General features: G+C 52.9%; 1 protein-coding gene across 3 annotated transcripts; it reads left to right on the top strand.

The window, feature by feature from the left end:
- Positions 1-239: 239 nt before the first annotated feature.
- On the top strand, positions 240-13,163 carry LOC108496886. Of its 3 annotated transcripts, XM_017814046.1 has the most exons (11): positions 240-327; positions 3,605-3,976; positions 4,413-5,867; positions 6,675-6,767; positions 7,339-7,443; positions 8,024-8,133; positions 8,990-9,184; positions 10,722-10,884; positions 11,712-11,877; positions 12,022-12,116; positions 12,739-13,163. In XM_017814046.1, exons 2-11 carry the CDS (start codon positions 3,829-3,831, stop codon positions 12,822-12,824), a joined length of 2,616 nt encoding a protein of 871 aa, XP_017669535.1. In that variant the 5' UTR covers positions 240-327; positions 3,605-3,828; the 3' UTR covers positions 12,825-13,163. The 3 variants fall into 3 exon arrangements, with proteins under 3 accessions (XP_017669535.1, XP_017669528.1, XP_017669541.1); XM_017814039.1 differs by lacking the exon at positions 240-327 and having other exon boundaries at positions 3,209-3,976; XM_017814052.1 differs by lacking the exons at positions 240-327; positions 6,675-6,767 and having other exon boundaries at positions 3,209-3,976.
- The last annotated feature ends 6,631 nt before the right edge of the window (positions 13,164-19,794 follow it).

Genomic DNA, 19,794 nt, shown 5'->3' with positions numbered 1-19,794 from the left:
TTTGTTTTTTTGCCACTGAATTTCAAGCGTGATGACATCAGCCCCTGGGGACCCAGAGGGTGGGGGGAAGAGGTGAGGAGGGGTGGTTTGTCTCTGCTGAACAGAAGGGAACCCCCCTCCCACCGGGTGTCGGGAAAGAAAAAAAGCTTTAGGACAATAACTGATGAAGTTCAAGGAAACTCCTGTCTCCAAAATGCTGCAGGTGCCAAGGGGTGAAGCAACTGGCCCTAGGCTCCTCCTCCTGAAGAGGACTATAAAACTGGGATTTACCAGGAAATGAGAGGGACAAGAGCATCCTCCCATTGAGCAGAAGTGTCACCAGAGCAGGTAATCCCAGCAGCGAGGCATTGGTGGTTTGTTTGATGCTTTTCTTGAATCCATTCAGCGTTTGGTCCTTTGGCTGAGCCTTTCATAGCTCTCCTTCTTCTAAAGCTCCAGCTCTGCCACTGAACTGGGAGTGCAGGTGTGAACTCTGGAGCTTCCAGGGGGCACTGGGGGCCTTCGCTCCCAAAGGAATGGTTGGATTTTGGGGCTCTTTGCTTTGTCCAACAGTGAAACCTGGAGGTGTTTGACATGCTGCATATTATTTGGGGCAGAATAACAGCCTGCTGTCATACACCTCGTATTTAAAACTGCATTTTCTACTAACTACCATGCAGACCTTTACATGTAGCAATGTGCCTCCAGCAATTTGGTGCTGTTTGGCACCAGAGGAGGGTTTTTTAATGGATTTTTTTAATCCAGCTGTGTGGTGTTGTCGTGCACTGATCATCTTGCTGTTTGTTTATCCAAAGTGAATTGCTTTTCTGTTCTCTCTCCATGTTTATTTGGAGAGAGGCAGCGTTTCCTCGGAGCTGCACAAACATTTCTTATCACTAATAAGGTGGGATGGAAAACTAAGGGCAAAATGCCACTGGGTGTCTGAGAAGTTAATGGGCTGGTAGTTGTTTATGTGTCCCACGGCACGTGGAGCTTTGCTCCAGCCTCCAAAGCAGGGAATGTCCATGCACCAGAATATTCCCATTAATACTGGCCGGGTTGAAGCACCACCAGCAGCTGGATGTTGGTGCAAAGAGGATGCAAAGCCTGGTCTAACAGAGATGGAAACGGGGTGCAGAGGGGGGTGAGCTGTTCTGGAGGGGGTGAAGGGCAGCTGTCTGTGAGAAAGGTGGTGAGTGAAGGAAGTGGCATCCAGAAGCTGCCCCACGTGGGCACAACTCAGAGGTCACGAGCCTGGACAGGGGCAGGACCTCACATGCCACTTCTGCCACTCCCAGGGTGAAGAGGGTCAGGCACAGGCAGGGGAAGGAGAAAAGGTGGAGGAGGCTGGTTGAGAGAGGGGTGGCTTTGGCTGTGCCCTCACTGCAGGAGGGGTTTTGTGCCAGGCAATGACCACCCCGAGCTGACCCATCTCTTCGGTACAAGCAGCTCTCTGGCAGCTCCCCAGGTCTCCAGGTGCCTCCTCACCATGGGAAGGTCTCCATCCTCATGTTTTGCTGCACTGTGGCTGTGCTGGCTGATGCCCTGCGTGTGCAGAGAGCTGCCAACCCCACCTGGAGGGAGGGATTCCCGTTTGCTGCTCTGCCCCTTGTGTGCCCTCACCTTATCGTGCCACATTCTCAGTTCTCTGCGGTGCAAGGGGACAAACAGGTCCTTACAAAGTGCCAGAGGCAGCAGCTGCACAGAAGGGGCAGTGCCAGAGCCAGGAGTGGTGTTATCCTTGGGACAAGGGCATATTTGAGCAGGAAACCTCTCTGGGGGTTCCCATGCAGACCCTCTTTCTCCAGCCTCACTGCAGCCCACGACATTCCAGTGCTGATGCTCCTGGGAGAACTGGAGGGCTTTAATTCTTTGGTGTGTCCTCATGTTGGATGAAATAGAGTCAGGGGCATTGCACAGCTGCTGGAATGGCCTTGGGACAGGGGCCAGAGGCTGTGTTGGCATTGTGGGGTGGTGGATGTGCAGCTGTTTCCAACCCCAAAACCTTCTCCTCCCAAGGGAACCTCCTTCATCCTCCTCCTTTTCCATATCTTGGATTGAACCCTCTCACATCTTTTACAGCTCTGTAGCATGTTCTGGTATTTCTCTTCCCCCCTTCTCTGGTGTCCTAGGAAGGCTGGCACTGGAAGCAGAGGGAAACATCCCTGTTGTGTCTCTACATCCTTCACAAATCCCAGATGTCTGTCACAGGCTCTAAATCCCCCAGCACAGCCAGTTACACAGAAACCACCAACAAAATGAGCCTTGGCAAACTGAAAACCACTTCTGGGAGCCAAGGAGTCACCTGGCCAGCCCATCTGCCTCCAAAAACCCACCTCATCCTCGTCCAGGGACCAACTCCACACAAGGGGCTTGTTGCACCGTGCCCAGAAAGGCACTGCCTGAGCTCCTTCAGAGCAAAACATCTGGAGGAACTTAAGATTGTGGCCCTTCTCCAAGACTAACCTTTGAAATCAGACCACTTATTTAAAGAGGAATGTCATTGAAAGTAATAATACTAATAAAAAAGTTCTGGACTCCACAGGCCCAGCTCTGCCTGAGAGCCCCTTGTTCCTCGGGGCCTCCTTCAAGTCAGTAGCACAGAGAGATGTTTGATGTTGAGAGAGAGTGTTCCCCCCTCAGAGCTGGGATTTGGTGCATCACTCTTTCGGAGCCAAAAATTCCAACCTTCAGCACAACCAAATAATTGAATAATTAATTGCCCCCCTGGGTTCACTTGAAAGTTTTTGCCCCTTCCCACGTTCGATGGGAGTTTATGTTGCCGAGCCAGTTTGGAGCCAACTTATCCTTCATCCTGCTCTCTTTGGGAAAACTGCAACCTTTAGGATAAATGGAGAGAGGAAAACATGGGGTTTTTAGTAGAACAAGAGAGTCCCAAGAGCACTGATGTTTGCAAAATGTGTATTTGTGCCGAGGAAAACTGTGTGTTCCTGGGATTTAGGTTCATTATTATTCACATCACTATTTCTTTTTCGGGTGGTGCTCCTTCCCTCCTCCCCGTATCAATAGTGGTGCTTTCCTCCCTTTCCAAAAGGCTCTTTGGAATGGCTGAGAACAGAATACATCACTGTCTCCCTTTCCAGCTCTTTTAGGTCATCAAATGTTCTAAAAATACCCAAATAACAAGAACATCGCTGTTTTATTTTCATCTTTGTTTCCCAACAAAAAACCTCCAGAGAGAAAACTTCAGCTCCTGGTACCCAGGAGTGCAGAGGAACAGGAATGTGGGGGCTGCCTGCAAACAGGCGAGTTCATGGTAGAAATATGAAGGGTTTGAAAATAGACTATTTAGTCACTGGGGTTTCAAGAAAGGGATGGAGCTGGAAAATTCCATCTGGAAGGGAGGCTGTGTATGTGAGTGTCGTGCCTGTTTGTCTGTAACAGTGGATAAGAAACGTCCTGGAACGGCTCAAAAATACCTTGTGGCTTTCGCCTGAATGTTTGTCCGTCCACGTTGGGTTATTCATTCCTCCCCATCTCCAGCAGCCTGGACAAGAGGGGACAGGAACCATCCCCACCACCTGCAGCGCTTTGGGGCACCTAAACATGTTTTTGCCAGAACTCCTTGTAGCCTAAATGGCCTGTGTGTGTTTTTTCTGGATAGGACTCCGGAAAGCAGGCACCTAAAGTGGTGCTTTGAATCGAGCCTTTGTCTGGAGCGAGGAGCGGGGAGGCACCATGGAAACACCTGAGCCTGTCACCAGTTGCTCCCTCCTCGGGGCAGGGGCACGGCTCTGAAGGCTGGCCGGGAGCCCGAGCAGTGCCAGTCTAGACGCCGACGGGGTTGTGGGGGCGACGGCCGACGCTCTTGTTTTGTCTGGAAGGGCCATGGCGGGGTTCGCCGCCGTCTTCTACAGCGAGCCGGCCGTGCTGGGGCTCCTGGGCAACGTGGTCAGCGCCTTCCTGCTCTGCCTGCAGAACTTCGCCGTGGCTCAGAGCGGCCTCAGGCCGCGGGGGGCAGAGGACATCCTGGCAGGTGGGTGGTGCTGCTCGGCGGGGGCACCGAGGGGCTGGTTGGAGGGGAACGCCCAAGCTGGCGGCACCAGGCGGGATGGACTCTTGGAGAGCCATCCCCGTGGGATGATGGTCACCATTACTGGGGATATGTGGGCTGTCTGTGTGCCCCTGGGGGTGGCTGCTCCTCATTCCTCAGCCGCTGCCCAGAGTCTGGTCCAAACCTTCCATGTGCCATTCCCTGCCACTTTCCTACACCCAAACTGCTCCTGGGCCTGCTCCCCACACCGAGCGTGCCAAGGGGCTCAGCGCCCACACAGAAATCTGACATAAAGGCGGGAAGAGAGGGGAAGGCAGAGGCCACAGGGCTGCTCACGGGAAGGCTGTGGGACCTGCTTCCTGCAGCTCAAGCCCTTTTGTGGTTTGCCTCACACCTGACCACTTCACATGTCCCTCAGGTGTCCACCTCGTCCTGATTGGAGGCTTCGTCCAGCTCCTGGCAGGATTCCTCGCCTTCCGCAAGTACGACCACCTTGGGGGCGCGGCCTTCCTCACCTTCTCCGCCCTGTGGAGCAGCTACGGGGCCACACGGATCGTGTCGGCCGCCTACCCCTCCCCACAGAACACCACCCTGCCCGCGGGGAATGGCAGCCACCTCCTGCCCCTCGGCGCGGCCCAGCTCTCCGCCAGCCAGAGCGCGGTGGCCGGGCTGGTGGCCTACATCTCCATCTCCTTCGTCCTCTGCTTCTGCTCGGCCACTGTCAACTACATCATGCCCTTCATATTCGGGGCCCTCGCCCTCGCCCTGGTGTTCGAGGCGGTCGCCCTGTTCTGCCAGTGGGCCCTGGTGGTGTCGGGGGCCATCGAGCTGGTCATTGTCACCTGCGGGTTGTACGGGGCGGTGGCTCTGCTCCTCAAGGGCATCACGCAGCGCTACGTCCTTCCAGGCTTCGGGCACCCCCTCTTCAATGTCCTGCTCTTGGGGTCAGCACAGAAAAGCTCCTCCAAGGCCATCGGGGAGGAAAAGAAAAAGAACACAAAGTACGCCGAGCCGATGGCCCTGGGCAACATCTGCGACACGGTGTCGCCCTTTATCTTCGCCTTTTACTTCTTTGGCTACGTGAAGACCTTCTGTGTCGGGGCGGTGTGGATCTCCATCATCTCCAGCTGCCAGCTGCTCTCCAGCTTCTACAGCTATCTCCGAGGTGACGCCTACCATACAACCAAGTTTGGTGTCCACAGCCTCTACTGGCTGGTGATGTCTTGGGAAGAGTTCATCCTCACCGCCTTCCTTGGGCTGCCCAGGGCTCAGGAGAGCAGGCTGGGAATGTTTGGAGGGTGGTTCTTCCTGGCCACCGCCTGCACGCTGTTCCTGATGTCCACCCACAAAGACACCCTGGAGATGCTCCAAAATGCCTCCTTCGTCATCCTCACCACGGCCTTCATCCATCAGATCCCGCTGCCCGGCGCCCAGCCCCTCCTGGGCACCGCCTGCAGCCTCTGCACGGCCCTGTCCCTGTACGCCACCTTCGCCAGCCTCATCAACTCCATCGGGGAGAAGGCCCTGATCCCGGTGGGCGCCCAGGCCGTGTCCAGCTCGGCTCTCCAAACCGCGCTGGTGGCCCTCAAAGCCCTCCTCACGAGCACCAAGGAGCTCCCCGGCGGCACCGGCGCCGCCGTGCCCGACGCCTTGTTCTACATCTGCAACGGGCTGGCCGCGGCCTCTGCCATCCAGGGCGGCCTGGGGGACCCCGGCAGGCAGCAGCTCTCCATCCCCTCCGTGCTCATCCCGGGGGCCGTGGGGCAGCTCTACGTGTGCAGGATCCAGGCCTGGGGAGGGAGGAGGTTTGGCTCCGTCCTCCCGTTCTGCTACGCTGCCTTCTGGGCGGCCTGGGCGTGGCTGCGCCTGGCAGGTAACGCGTGGGCCGGGCGCCCGGGTGGCTCAGTCCCTAAAAAAGGGGATGCTTTTAGGGAATTCAGATTGCTTGATTCCACGTAATTCCTTCCTTCTGACGGGAGAGTCAGTCCCGTCAGGTTCACCAGTTTTCCTCCTTGCAGAATTGTAACGCCCAAACATCCCAGCTTGCACTTGCCACAGGCACTTGGTACACACAGCTGCCGGGGGCCAAGGAGTGTCTTCAACTCCAGCAGAGGCCAAGATCTCCCTGCTAAAATATTGTGAGGCTGTCTCTGGGCTGTTATCTCACAGTAATGCTTCAGGAGATGCTTTTTAGGCGGTGGAAGGCTCCAGGTTCCGGGTTTATCCTTCGGCAGCCTGGAGAAGTTCATCCCAGTTGGTGACAGCCATGAGAGAAGCTCTCAGAATGCTGAGCCCGGGCTCTGAGAGCCGTGGTTGGCTCCAGGTGGGCAGTGTGTCCATGCAGCCTCCGTGCCAGGCCCTATTAAAATGAGCACCTGTGGGGAGAGTTGAAGCTGTTCCTCCAGAGGTGTGGCTGGAGCTGCTGATGTGTTCAGCCAGACCCTGAGGATTACGAGCTGGAGGTAAAATCATCAGCTATTTTTGGATGGTCAGCACCAGTTCTCCAGTTAATACCTCAAATACTTCACATTGCAGAAGCAGCAGGCGGTTTTCTTTACGAGGCCACAATCCTTTAGTCTGAGCTGGAGTAGTTCCAGCCACAGATCTGTCACTCTTCTGTCATTCTTCTGTCGTGCTCTTCATGGTTTGCTCATAACCAGATGTGCTGGTCCTATTTCAGGCCACCTGCTGAACATTGGTGCGGGGAACACCGAGGGATTCACTGCTGGTTCTGTTGCCTTTTTGGTGCTCAATGTTTTTTTAATCATTCTAGGTGAGTCTCAGCACCAATGGGATTGTTTATGGAGGGGTATTTGGGGTCAGGTCATTAGTGCTTCTGTGGTGGGAATGCACAGGTGAGGGAGGCTCAGCTCTTCCTGTCACTCTGATTAGGCAACAGCTGAGATGTTTTGCCCACAGCCAGTAACAGAAGCTGATCTGGGCTTAGAAAAAACAGTCCCAAGGGAACAGAAGAACATCTCAAAGAAAATAAAAGGTTCAAATAAGGTGAAAGTGTTTGATGGACTGGGCCACTGGCACAAATCCACAGTCACACTCCAGCCCAGCTGGTGTAAATCAGGATCTGCTTGGCTGCCTGAGCAGTGTTTTCCATGTGAGCACAGTGTACTGGCAGATCAAGGGTTTGGCAGCATGTCCCGTGAAACCTGAGGGCTGAACAAACCATGGCCATGCCTCTGCTCCTCCTTGACCAGGGAAACCAGATCATGGGCTGCTCAGTTGAATCAAACAAGATTCAGTTGATTTAGGAACCCTTCTGCTGTTCCACGTCCATTTTATGGGCCATGCTCTGATGTGGGGCCCTTTGTTTGTGTTTCTTTCCACAGCTTCCTCTTTTAACGTGGTGCTGCTCTGTGTGACCCTTGCAATGGAGCTCTTGAGCATCTGTTTTCTGCTCTTTACATTGGAGAGCCTCCCTTTGCCATTTGAAAGTGAGTTTTAGGGGAACTTGGTCATCAAACCTTCCCACAGAGTGCAGTGAGCGGGTCCTGGGTTGGGGAGAAGTGTGGAAAGCTCAGTGTGGAAAGAAGCAAGCAGAGAGGGTTCCTTTGAAGGCTGGTGTGTGCAGGCAACAGGGACCGAGCCTCTCAGCCCCGGGACCCTGAGCTTCCAAACAAACCTTTAGGTGTGGCTGATCCTGCTGGATCAGCTCAGCCTCCAGAGGTTCTGTACAGTCCTACTTCCCAGCAGCTGAGGTGTGGGATGGGCTAAATGTGCCACTGGTGTCAGTGGCTGCAGTTCTGGTGAAGCTTTGGCTTTGCTGCAGGTAGAAATTTTATTTTTAATTCCATAGGGTCCTTTAGCAGAAGCTTTTCTACCATTTTATCATCACAAAGTGGAATCACAGCAGCATAAAATCATTCAGGTTGGAAAAGATCATCGAGTCCCACCGTTCCCCCAGCACTTCCAAGGCCACCTGTTCCCCAGTGCCACATCCATACAGCTGTGAAATCCCTCCAGGGCTAGTGACTCCATCACCCTTCCTGCCTCTGATTCTGTTTTTTTTTCCAGCTGTGGTGTTGAGCATCTTTAGCATCCTCTGCTTCTACGGAGCAACAGCATCGCTGGCAAACTGCATGTTTGGGAAGGACCTCCTGATGATGGGACCTCCTCTGTTCACAGTAAGACATGTTTTGTGTGATGGTGTAGCTTCCCTGCTGGGAAGGGATATTCTGGGGTCTTCAGGTTTCCATGGAATTTCCCTTCCTCTGAATCCCTTAGTGCCACTTGAAATCCCGGTCACAGCATTTCTGTAGGAGCTGGAAACGAGCTCTCTTCCATTAGGAATAGTGGTCATGGAAACTTGGAGAAAGGGCAGGGGTGTTTACAAGACTCCTACCTTGCTCCAAAAGGCCTGTCTCCATGGTCCTGTGGAATTAGCCACCTCCAATCCAAGAATTCCTGGCAGATTGAAGTTTTAAATGTTATAACCTCAGGAGCAGGGCAGTTAGAAGTTCCCCAGACTGGACAGCAAGAGTTCCCCCCTGCATCTATGAACTTCAAACTTCTACCACCTGCTGTGTCCGACCAAGGCAGTCCCCCCTCACTGGGGTGATGGATTTGACAGCTCATATTCCTGCTGCAGAGGAACATTTTCATAAAATCAGTGTTTCTAACCACGGGAGACTCATGAGAAAGCACTTGAAACTTGATCTTCCTCTGGGTTTAGGGTTCTCTGAGTTTCCTCAGTCATTTTGGAGAGCAGCTGTTTCTCCGGGAAGCAGTCACTGTGCTGGGTGGGGTTCATCTCCTCCGATTTTAGGAGTTGAATTCAAATGTCCACCCTGAGTTAGTCTCTTGGACTTTATTAACTGCAGTTGTCACCTGCTTTGGGTGAAGCATCCCTAGAAGTGCTGCCTGTGCCCTTTGACTACCGAGGGAGCACAACCCACCTGCATTTGGGTGAATCCCACCCCCTGGTTCACATATTTCCTTCTTCCCACCATAATGTCTTTGTTGCCTCCTGATTCTTCCCAGGCTGGGAGCTCCAAGAAGGACACCCAGGACCCCCCACCCTGTGTGTGCCCCCAGTCCCACTGCACGAGTGGCCTGAGGACCATCGCGGAGCTGCTGAACACGGGGGCCGTGTGTGGGGTCCCCACGGACACCGTGTATGCCCTGGCAGCCTCCTGCAAACACCCCCAAGCCATCGAGAAGGTCTACAGGATCAAGGTGTGAACACAGGGCTGGTTACCTGGATCTATGTCCTATAGATCACAGACTCACAGGATATGCTGAGCTGGAAGGGACCCACAAGGATCATGGAGTCCAACCCTCAGCCCTGCACAGGCCCATCCCCAGAGTCACCCCCTGTGCCCCAGAGGATCAGCCAAACCCTCCTGGAGCTCTGGCAGCCTTGGGGCTGTGCCCACTGCCCTGGGGAGCCTGGGCAGTGCCCAACCAGCCTCTGGGGGAAGAACCTTTCCCTGAGATCCAACCTGACCCTGCCCTGGAACAGCTCCAGCCATTCCCTGGGTGCTGTCCCTGGTCCCCCCAGAGCAGAGCTCAGTCCCTGCCCCTCCTCTGCCCCTCCCCTGGAAGTTGTACCTGCAATGAGATGAGTTCATGCAGAAGCAGAAAGGGGAGCCCCTGGTTTCAAGTCGTCCTAAGACTTAGAACTGACCATGGATAGAGCTCCTGAGCAGCCACACCAGAACATCATGGACCACATTCTGCGCTGAGCAACCTGGGGTACAGCCCCCTCTGCTCTGGGCACAGGGCACTGGGAATCAGGCAGATCCATCCTGCCCTCCTGGGGAGGGCAAAGCCCAGCTCCAAGCTGGCACAGCCCCCACACTCACCACAGACAGGTCCAAACCTGTGTTTGTCCTCTCTGTCTCCCGAAGTGCTGAATCAGAATCCCAGGGCTAAACTTCCCCAGACTTTTGGAGACATTCAGTGCTGGAACCGGCCACAAAGTTTGCACCTTCAACACAACTTTTGCAGCCTGGGCCTGTCTGTGCTCCATGAGGCAATTTCCTGGCTAGCCTGGAGGAATAAGCATAACAGACGATCTCAGCTGGCACCGAGCGCCAACAGCGGCAACAAAGGCCGTCTTTTCTGGGCTGCTCTGGTGCCAATGTTAACCTTCCCTGCAGATGAGATAATATAAACAGAATGTAAATACATGCCCAGCTCCTTAGTCATTTGGCCCCACTGGAGCTGATGTCAGTTGAGGACTGAAATGACACTGCTTTGTGAGCTTGTTTTACTTCCCCTCCATCTCACTGTTCGTTTTGCAGCAAATTTGCTTCAGAGGTGGCACTGGAGATGTTGGGTCCCTCTGTGCATTATCCCATCATGAATTGATAGGTTTGACCTTGATTTGCACCAGCATAAGCTTGGAAAAACTCAGGTCCCTGGTGTATAAGGTCTTAAAAATGCTGATAATGAGCAGAGCATTGCTGTCCCTGCAATGGATATGTCTAAAGTGGGGGATTTGGATGCATCCTGCTGAGATCCCAAGGGCAGGCTGCTGTTCTCTCTCTTCTTCAATTTGCACATGCAGATCTGAGCTGTGGCATCAGTCACAGAGCCTGGTCCCCTCCTCTGCTCAACATTTTGTGCACAGACAGCATCTTGCTTGCCCGGAGCTCCTGGTCCCTGGGCAGCCCACAAACCAGGATCCCAGAGGGCTTCGAGGTTGTCAAGGCAAACTTTGTCTCTTCATCTACTTTTCCTCTTCCTCTCTCCCTGTTTTTTTTTTCAGGACAGGCCTCAGGAGAAGCCCATCTGCATCTTCATTTCAAACCTGGACCAGCTGCGAGCAGCTGCTCCCCCCATCAGCCCCTTGCTCTGGGAATTCATGGAAAATGTTTACCCTGGTGGCATCGGCTGCATTATCCAGAAAGGAGAGTGGCTGAAGAAGTTGGGTGAGATGGACAGGACAGACCTTTTCTCCCTCTTTCATGTTTTCAACACAGCAGGTCTGCAATCCACACACCCTTTTGGATGTGATGGAGGGGGGATTCTGTTCATTTTGTCCTGAGGAATCGCCTCTGGAGCTCTCAGATGCTTTGGTAGATGTTTAGCAGAGGGTGTTGATCAGCTGGAATGACTCATTAACAGTGACAGCCAGCATGATGAGTTCTTCAACTAGGAGCAAGGGAGGCTCCTCAGCCTGGGAGGGTCACCTCCTCCAAGCCCCTCGCTGTTAGGAATGATCAAACCCTGGATGGAGCATCAATGAGCTGAGAGGGCTCCTCCCTGCTCATTGCCTCTTCCTTCCCACCACACGGACAAAGGCAAGCACTGTGGGCAGTGGGATGATTCACCTCAGGCCTAGCTTCTGGGAATCAATGGAAATAGTGTGGGATGAGGAAGTTGTAGGAATTATGTGTGTTAAGGGGCAGGGGTACATGGCAGAGGGTGGGCAGTGCTCACAAGAACTAAGCTTTGTGACATAGGGAGATCCCATGTCCATAAAAACAGCTGTGCCGTCTCCAGGCATGAATCATTTCCTTTTCATCCAGGCAGACCCCAAACCTTACTGTCCCAAATCCAATTTTACTGTCCCTAACGCTAGTTAGACCCAAAATCTTACCACTGTCACAGATTTGTGCTCCAGAGTGAAGCACACATCAAGAGACTCACAGCTCGGGGTGTGGAGGGAGCAGGGCCACTCGCCAAGGAAGCAGGAGGACTTGCCCTGGTGCCACAGCAGCTGTTGTGCCAGCCTTGCCTCTGTCTGTCTTTCAAGGGGTCGGAGCAGGTTACAGCAGGGTGGGAACTCAAGACAGCATCATGATCAGAGTCCCTGACCTGACAGTCCTGGTGCACCTCATCGACATGACGGGGCCCTTGGCCATCACGTCGGCGAACCCCAGCGGGGAGGTGGACAGCACACACCACGACATGGTCATCTCGTGAGTACCCCGGGCACTGGCACCCCTGCCACGTGGGTGCCCAGCGAGTTGGCGTGGTGATGGACACCCTGCATGGAGGGGAAGCTCAGCACAGGGTGATGTGAAGTTCTGTGAAGTGTTGTTGCTTTTTTTTTCTCCCTGCAGGCGTCTCGGCCATAAGCTGGAGGGTGTTCTCTGTGATGGAGAATCCGATGAGGTGGTGGCATCCACTGTGGTCAACTGCACAAAGATTGATGAAAGTGAGTGTAAGAACCACCCTTTTGTGCCAGCAATTGCATTCTCCTGGGGTGTTTCCATCCCTTTCACGAGTATCGATCTGGCAGCACAGTGTGCTCCAAGAGTAACAGCTCCTGAGTGCCTGGACATTTGCAAACATGTTGATGAAGAGAAGCAAACAAAAGATGTCCTTGGAGGACCTCTGTGTTGACAGAGAACAAGGCAGTGAAGAGAAACACAGTTGTGCAAGCGAGATCTGCCTTGTAAGAGCACGAGTGATCCAAAGTGGGAGGGTGGATGTCTCTGGAAGGAAGGGTGGGTGTTGCTGGTAGACCACGAGAACGAAGGTGTTGCGGGAGCTCGTCCACAATGATGCAGCAGCACGAGCTGAGGTGTCATCAGCTGAGTCTGGGTTGACATTTGGGAGGGGCTGAGTGGAAAAGCAAACCCTTGAACAAAGAGTGGGCTCACTGCTGGTCGGTGGTTTCACTCTGACAAAGTTTCTGGTCCTTTTACGCAACTTTATTATTTGGATGTTCTGGGCATTTGGGCGGCTTTGCTGCTCCAAGATAGTCCTTTGTCCCCCCATCCCTTTCTTTCACCCTTTGGGGATTATCCTGACTTGTTCATCCTTCCTGTGGGAAGGTGGCATCACCATCGTGCGGGAAGGCTGCATCCCAGCAGGAAAAGTGATGCAGATCTTTGAGAGAGTGAAGAACAGAGTGCTCTGAACCAAAGGAACCTTCCCCTGAGCCAAGGAACAGCATCTGTCCCATGCCTTGCTGGAGCACACGGCCTTGGGAGAGCCATTCCTTCTCCTACCAAGCTCTTACCTCCTTGGGAACGGCAGCACTTCCCCACCTGCTGTCTCTCCTGGGAGCTTTCTGCGGTGATTTCTTGTTTATCCCCAGTAAGTGCCTGGAACCGCCGGGACACCTGCCCATGGAATGCCAGCAGGAGCAGGAGTGATGCTTTACTGCAGGAATTCCCAGTGTTTCCAAAGTGCAGTGGACTGTGAAGGCCCTGGCTACTCGTGTATCCCCTTCCACAACACTCAGATCTGTGTATTTTAGAGTCCTAAAAATCCACTAAATAAATCCTCTTTTTGGAACGTAAGGAAAGGGCTTTGAGTTTCATTTGATCTCCACTGAGCTATTCACCCTCCAGAAATGGCAGAGCTCCATGACCAAGCAGTGGAGGAAGGAATAAATATTGGAAGGTGTAACTCTGACAGAGGGTTTACAGCAGGTCACTCACCCCTCTCCTTCTCTGGCATCTTCACAGCTGTTCCCTGCTTGGCCCAGGGGAGTCCCCAGCTGATCTTGGGACACTCAGCTCCTTCCAACATGCAAAGGAACATCCATGGCCGTGGCCGAGCTGGGAGCTGCAGAGGGTTCAGAGAATCGTGGAATGGCTTGGGTTGGAAGGGATCTTAAAGATCATCCAGTTCCATCCCTTGCCAAGGGCAGGGACACTTTGCCCAGGGGTAGAGTGCTGCTGCCCCAGGAGGGGGGGTTGGCCCAGGACATGCTGTCCCCACGCAGGTCCCCAGGCACGTGGACCTGTGTTATGGGCTGTGGAGGGGCAGCAGTTTTCTGCCAAGAGCAGAGAATAGAACTTTCCTCTCCCCCAAAGCAAACAAGGCCCATGGGGAGTGAGGGATGAGGGAACTTCACTCAATAAAGACAAACCTCAACAAAGGAAACAATGAGTTATGGCCCAAAGGCTTCAAAACACTGGGAGGTGCGTGACAGATTTGAGGTTTTCTGTAATGTTTTTCCCTGTACTGGAGGCAGTGTCCAAGTGGAAGATCTCTGCCAGTTCCCTACCGTTGTTCCTTCTCCTCCCTCCTGCTCTGGGCAGGGAGATTGTTCCCTTGGCACAGCCATAGTCCCACCTCACCAGACAAACCCCTTCCCTTCTCTCCCTCTTTTGCATTGTTTTGGAGCATCTTGCTCACGGAGCTCTCCCTCAAGCCACATCCCCCCTGCTCTCCCAGCACTGCTGTGGGGCCTGAGCAGCCAAACTGGGAGCCTCGGGGTTGGATTCCTCCCACGCTTCACCACTGACATGTAAACACCAACTGCAGTCCTGACCGTGCTCTGCTTGCTTTGGCTCTGCCCTTGTTGTCCATCTGATCCTCCTGTTTGGTTTGCACTCCTGAGCCACCAGAAATAGCAGCTCTTACTCTGCCTCCAGGTGACGGGTGTTGTTTCCTTCAAGCAGCTCTCCAGACTCCCGACTAAAAAGCTCTGGCAGGTTGAACACGGGCTCCCCTTCCCCCTGTAGCCTCCTGACCCTGCAAACCCACCGTTCCCTCTGCTCAGGGCTCCGGGCAGGAGCTGTTCTCTCCCCTGGGGCACAGCTGGGCATTCCCAGCCTCCTGTGGTTTCCCGGCCCGTGCCAGCATCTGGAAGTGGAATTTAGTCAGGCTCTCCTCCCTGCACATACCTTAGGACAGCTAAACAACCTGGGCTGGTGGAAGGTGTCCCTGCCCATGGCAGGGGTTGGAAGGAGAAGACCTTTAAGGTCCCTTCCAACCCAAACCAGTCTGTGATCCCATGATCCTCAATAAATGGATCCAAGTGCCAGCTGAGCTCCACCACCCTCCAGCAGAGGCTTAACCTTAAGCCTGTGGTGACGCCCCACAACATGGGACTTCTCTCATGTTTTAATACTTTAATACTTGAAAAACTACTTGACCTTTCCAGGCAGGTGAGGTTTGTTAATATTGGCTATCAACTGCTGGAACAGCAAAAAAAACCTCCAGCAAAACAAAAAAGTCCTTTCTTGACTCATTCCCTTTGTGATATGGGTCCGTGTTAGATCATCTCTGTGCCAGTGGCAAGGGATGTTTCAGCTCAAGGGAAGGAAGATCACCCAGTTCTCACCCCCCGCCATGGGCAGGGACACCTTACACTTAGACCCAGTTCCTTGCGTCTTGCACACACAGTTGGGCACTTCTGACCAACTCCACTGGAGGTTATGGAACAAAGATTTGCTTGTCAAGAGGAGCATCATGGTAAAATCTCAGCTAAATGGCAAAAAAATTAATGTTATTGTGAAATACTGTCATTTGCAGCATTTAAACAAAAAGGTTTTTTCGTGATAGCAATGTCATGGAGATGCCCCATCCCTGGAAGTGTCCAAGGCCAGGTTGGACAGGGCATGGAGCAACCTGGGCTAGTGGAAGGTGTCCCTGCCCATGGCAGGGGGTGGAAAGAGATGGGCTTTGAGGTCCCTTCAACCCAAATAGTTACGGGATTCTTTCATCAGGCTGTCGATTCTGCCACTTTGGCCAAATATATGATGGGGTTGATGACTGGGCTCTGAACAGTTCTCATGATAAATCAACCCAGAAAATGGCTTAGATACCAACCCCATGCACTCAGCACAGGAAGGTTGGGAGCCGGAGCAACCTCTCCACGGTCGCATTCCCACAATTCTTCCCAGGGACCCAAACAGGTCTCAACAAGCTCTGCCAGAGTTTCTGCAGGGTTAGAGGGAAACAAACACACCTTAGATCAACACCAGGAGCCTTCAATTCCTTTATTGAATCTCTCCAAACACAGGGGCCTTTCATCGGGGTCATTGCTAATGTTTGACACCTCCCGCTGTGTTTTCCGTTACGTTACCTGTTGGTGGAGGCTCATTTCCAAGTGGGAAGCAGCAATGAGCAACCAGAGGCAGGGGTAAAGGATGTAAACCTTACCCCATTTGTCCCTAAATCTCTCCCGTGGATGGTTTTATCAAATTTTCCCCCTTCTCATCCTTGTGTCTTCTCCAAAGGGAACTGAGCTCCAGCGAAATCGTTTTCAGGGATGGGGCAGAGATGAGCACCCACCTGTGTGTGCAGTCAGATGGGAGAGGGCAAGAAGTGCAGAAACAGGGATGGGAGAGGAGGTTTTAGGCAGTGGGACGTTATTTTATAAAATGTTTTAGTAACAGTCCTTATTTTATTAAAAGAAACAAGGGTGCAAAATGTTGTTGAGGAACTGAATGTTTGCTCACATCGTCAAGGCACTGATGCCAGTGGTGGGGAAGGACATTCCATCTCTGGTCCTGCAGAGATGCTGGAGCCTGTGAAAGGAATATTGAGGCAGGACCACCCAGCCTTCCATGGACTGGTCCACTCTGTGACCCCTGGAAGGTCACAGCACACGTTCAGCCACCACCAGGCCTCCAATGCCTCTGAGGTGGCTCCTTTCTCAGGAAAGCAAGATTTGGTCGGTTTAACTTCCCAGAGAACTGAATTTCCATCCCTGTCTCAGCACAGAAAACCAACTTGTCCTCTTGCCTGGACTCTCAGCTGGCAGCTCTCACCAGTCGTGGTTTGGTCTAAAAATAAGAACCAGTCACTGCCACGCCAGGACAGCAGGTCCCAGGAGCTGGTGACTCCCTTCCCGGAGCTGCCCCATGGCAGGGTTGTGCTGTCTGGTTTCAGTTCTGCTCTGCCCATACCTGTTTCTTTCTTTTTTTTTGTTTTTTTTTTTTTTTTTTTTTTTTTTCATGGATTGATCAAATAATTTTGATCAAATAATTTGTCAGATAATTTTAGGAGTCAGGAGAAGGATCTTCCCGGAGGCAGAGGGGTCATCACTCCGTGTATCCGGCTGCCTGTCTTCAGCGGTCACAGAATCCCAGAACGGTTTGGGTTGGAGGGACCTTAAAGTCCATCCAGTTCCACGCCCTGCCATGGGCAGAGACACCTTCCACTGGCCCAGGTTGCTCAGTTATGGACCCCCCAAAGCTGCTTTGTTCCATGTTAGAAGATCAGCTATGAAGAGACATGGACAAGGCCTTCACCTTCCCATCTTGTTGTGTCTTTGGAGAGCTAGAGATGGAAACGAGGTGGAGAACATAACATCAAATATGTCTGTGGAAACCCCATCCCAGCTGTTTCAGTGTCCAAGGAACCTGTTTCCTGTGTCCCAGCAGTTATGGAATCATGGACTCACAGAGGCTGGAAAAGACATCGAAGATCTTCAAGTCCAACTGTCGTTGCTGCCTTCTGGACTTGATTTCTTCTTCACTCCCAAAACAACACCAAGCTTCCATGTCTTCTCCTTCCTTATCTTTATTTCTCCACCTATTTGGCCATTTCTACTTCTCACAAGAGACTTGAATTTCTAAGTAGGACTTGGTTTGTTTTGCAAGTGAAGGTGGAAGGGTCTGGAGCAATTGTAGGGGTGGGAAGGAGCAGGATAAGGATCTGTGGTACCCCTTGGGTCATGTAGGATCTGATAACCCAGTGTGGGACAAGAGGGTTCTTGGGAAGGCTGCAGGGGACGAGATGCCAGAGGGGAATTTTGAGGAGATGAGAGTGACTCTACTCAGGGGTAGAGTTGATGCTGCTGGTCCTCACCCACCCTCCAGGTTCTGAGGAATAGTGTCCTGAAAGGAAACCTGGGCACATCCTGCTCCTTTAGGGACTTGTCCCTGACTACATGAGGTCCTGGTGGAACCCACAGCAGTGAGAATAATTATGAGCATGCAAATGAATTCAGCAGCTCACAGAGCAATGGTTTGGTGTAAACCAGCAGTGGCACAGGGGAGGTCAAAGGAGGAAGGATGTTGTAGGACCTCCAGGAATCGGTGCTGTGTCACAGAAGGGGTTTAGAGCTGGGTATTTACTGGAGCTCAGCAATGAACCCCTCAGGAAAGGCCCACATTCCTCCTGCTGGGTGGGCAACATGAAAAATAGGGTGTGGGAAAATAGGTGGGGAAGCTCTGATGCTGAGGTAATCAAGGGAAGCCTGTTGAGGTCTCTAAATTCGGGATGTGACCCTACAAACCGTGCTCCCCTGAGAACTGCACAGAGCTGCCTTGGGAGGCAGAGTTTTCTTCTGCAGCAAGACATGGAGAACAGGAGGTTCCTCAAAGGTGCCTGGGCATGGCCAGTCCTGGAGGGACTGCAGTGGCTGTTCCACAGCTGCTGAGAGAGATAAACCTACCTCAGGACAACCCTGACATCTCCCTCCTGGCCAGAGCAGAAGTTGTTGTTGAAATCCCTGGTTTTTGCTATCTAGAAAGAGATAACAACACAAGTAAGATCTTTGTGTTTTCCAGGAGGGAATGAAGAGGTGATTCTCACAAGAACCAGCACTGCTGAGCCCTCAAACACGACTTGAGGTATTTATCACAGCTGCCAAACTGGCTGTTCAGGGCAGACCTCCCCATCCGGCCCCCACAGGACCCCTTGCTCTGACTGCTCCGGTACTCCCTGAATTCCACTGGCAGGCAGGTGACAGCACCCATGGAAATGGAGCACGGGAACACAGTGATCCCATAAATCCCCCAGATCCTGCCCAAGGATGCAGCTCCCACCGCCCCTTCCCTTGCTCAGCCCCAGCTGTCAGTGCCCTCCAGAACGGGAGATGTGAAAGTCTTCCAGCCATCAGATGTTCTTCTGGTTGGGCAGAAGGGAAGAGCACGATGGAGACACAGCTGGAAGTTAATCCTGTTAACTGTTGTTGTGGATCAAGAAGCTCCATTTCCAGAACATTGAGTTTTCCCCAAAGATTTTTCCCACAATCATCTGGGGATAAGTTGTTCCCCACCAGGCAGCTCCAGGTGCACCGTGAATCACAGCCAGGGAGATTTGCAGTAAAAGACAAAGTGTTCTGCATGAAGGCCAGGCTGGATGGGGCTTTGGGCAACCTGGGCTAGTGGAAGGTGTCCCTGCCCATGGCAGGGGGTGGAACTGGATGAGATTTAAGGTTGCTTCCAACTCAAACCATTCTGGGACGATGATTTAACAGAGTAATTTTCCTCTTGGGTTCAGTGCCCGGCTGGTGTCACCCAGCTATTCCTGGGCTGAGTTAAGCTGAGCCTCAGCTCAGAGCTGCTCCTTAAACCCAGTGTTACATCTGGAAGGAGTGCAGGGACTCCTGGATGGCTCTAGACCATTCCAGGTTGCCCAGCTGGGCACCACAACTCAGTATGGAAATCCCAGCTGTGTTTTGCGGAGCAGCTGAAAACCCGGCCCAGGATTTTGGAATACACTCTTTCTTCATTGTTTGTGGTATTTTTCCCCAAAAGCTACAGAACTGATTATCTGCAGCAATAAGCCCAGGCCCTTCCTGGCATGAGGAGGAGGAGCAGGAAGAATGAAGAGAGCTGAGTGGGACATAAACCCACTGTGGGTCATGGCCCTCAACTGGGCCAAGATCAAAGCGTTTTGCTTTGACTGCAGATCACCCAGTTAAGCAGGACTTTGCTCCTGCCTTTTCCTGCACCCCATATCCCATCCCAAGCTAGACTTTGCCTCCTCTATCTCAGGAGCAAGACCCAAAGAGGTGATAGAGTCACAGAATTAAGGTTGGAGAAGACCTCCAAGATCATCGAGTCCCACTGTTAGGTCCCCCCAGAGCCCCCAGTTCCCGGTGCTCCTGTACGCCAAGGGACATTCCTGACCCTGCCCCCGTCTCCAAGGTTCTGCTGGGCTGGTTTCACCCAGGCTGTGATGCCTCCCTTCCCCTCTGACCCGCCGTGCCCACCCCGGATCAGGTCCACCCTCGGTGCCCACGCGCGGGCTCGGCCGTGGCCCTGAGTCAGTTCCTGTTCCTGTGGCCCCGTCTATTCTCAGGAGGGTGAGCTGGCTTTTCCCGAGACTGGAAAACACACTTATTTTCCATTCTCTCGTTTTCCCTTCCCTTTCCATTGACACGGATGTCTAGACTCCACAAAGGGCAAAATCAA

The sequence above is a fragment of the Lepidothrix coronata genome, unplaced genomic scaffold, assembly GCF_001604755.1.
Source record: "Lepidothrix coronata isolate B3197 unplaced genomic scaffold, Lepidothrix_coronata-1.0 Scaffold2, whole genome shotgun sequence".
NCBI classification, from domain to species: domain Eukaryota; kingdom Metazoa; phylum Chordata; class Aves; order Passeriformes; family Pipridae; genus Lepidothrix; species Lepidothrix coronata.
This window is presented reverse-complemented; position numbering and strand designations above follow the sequence as displayed.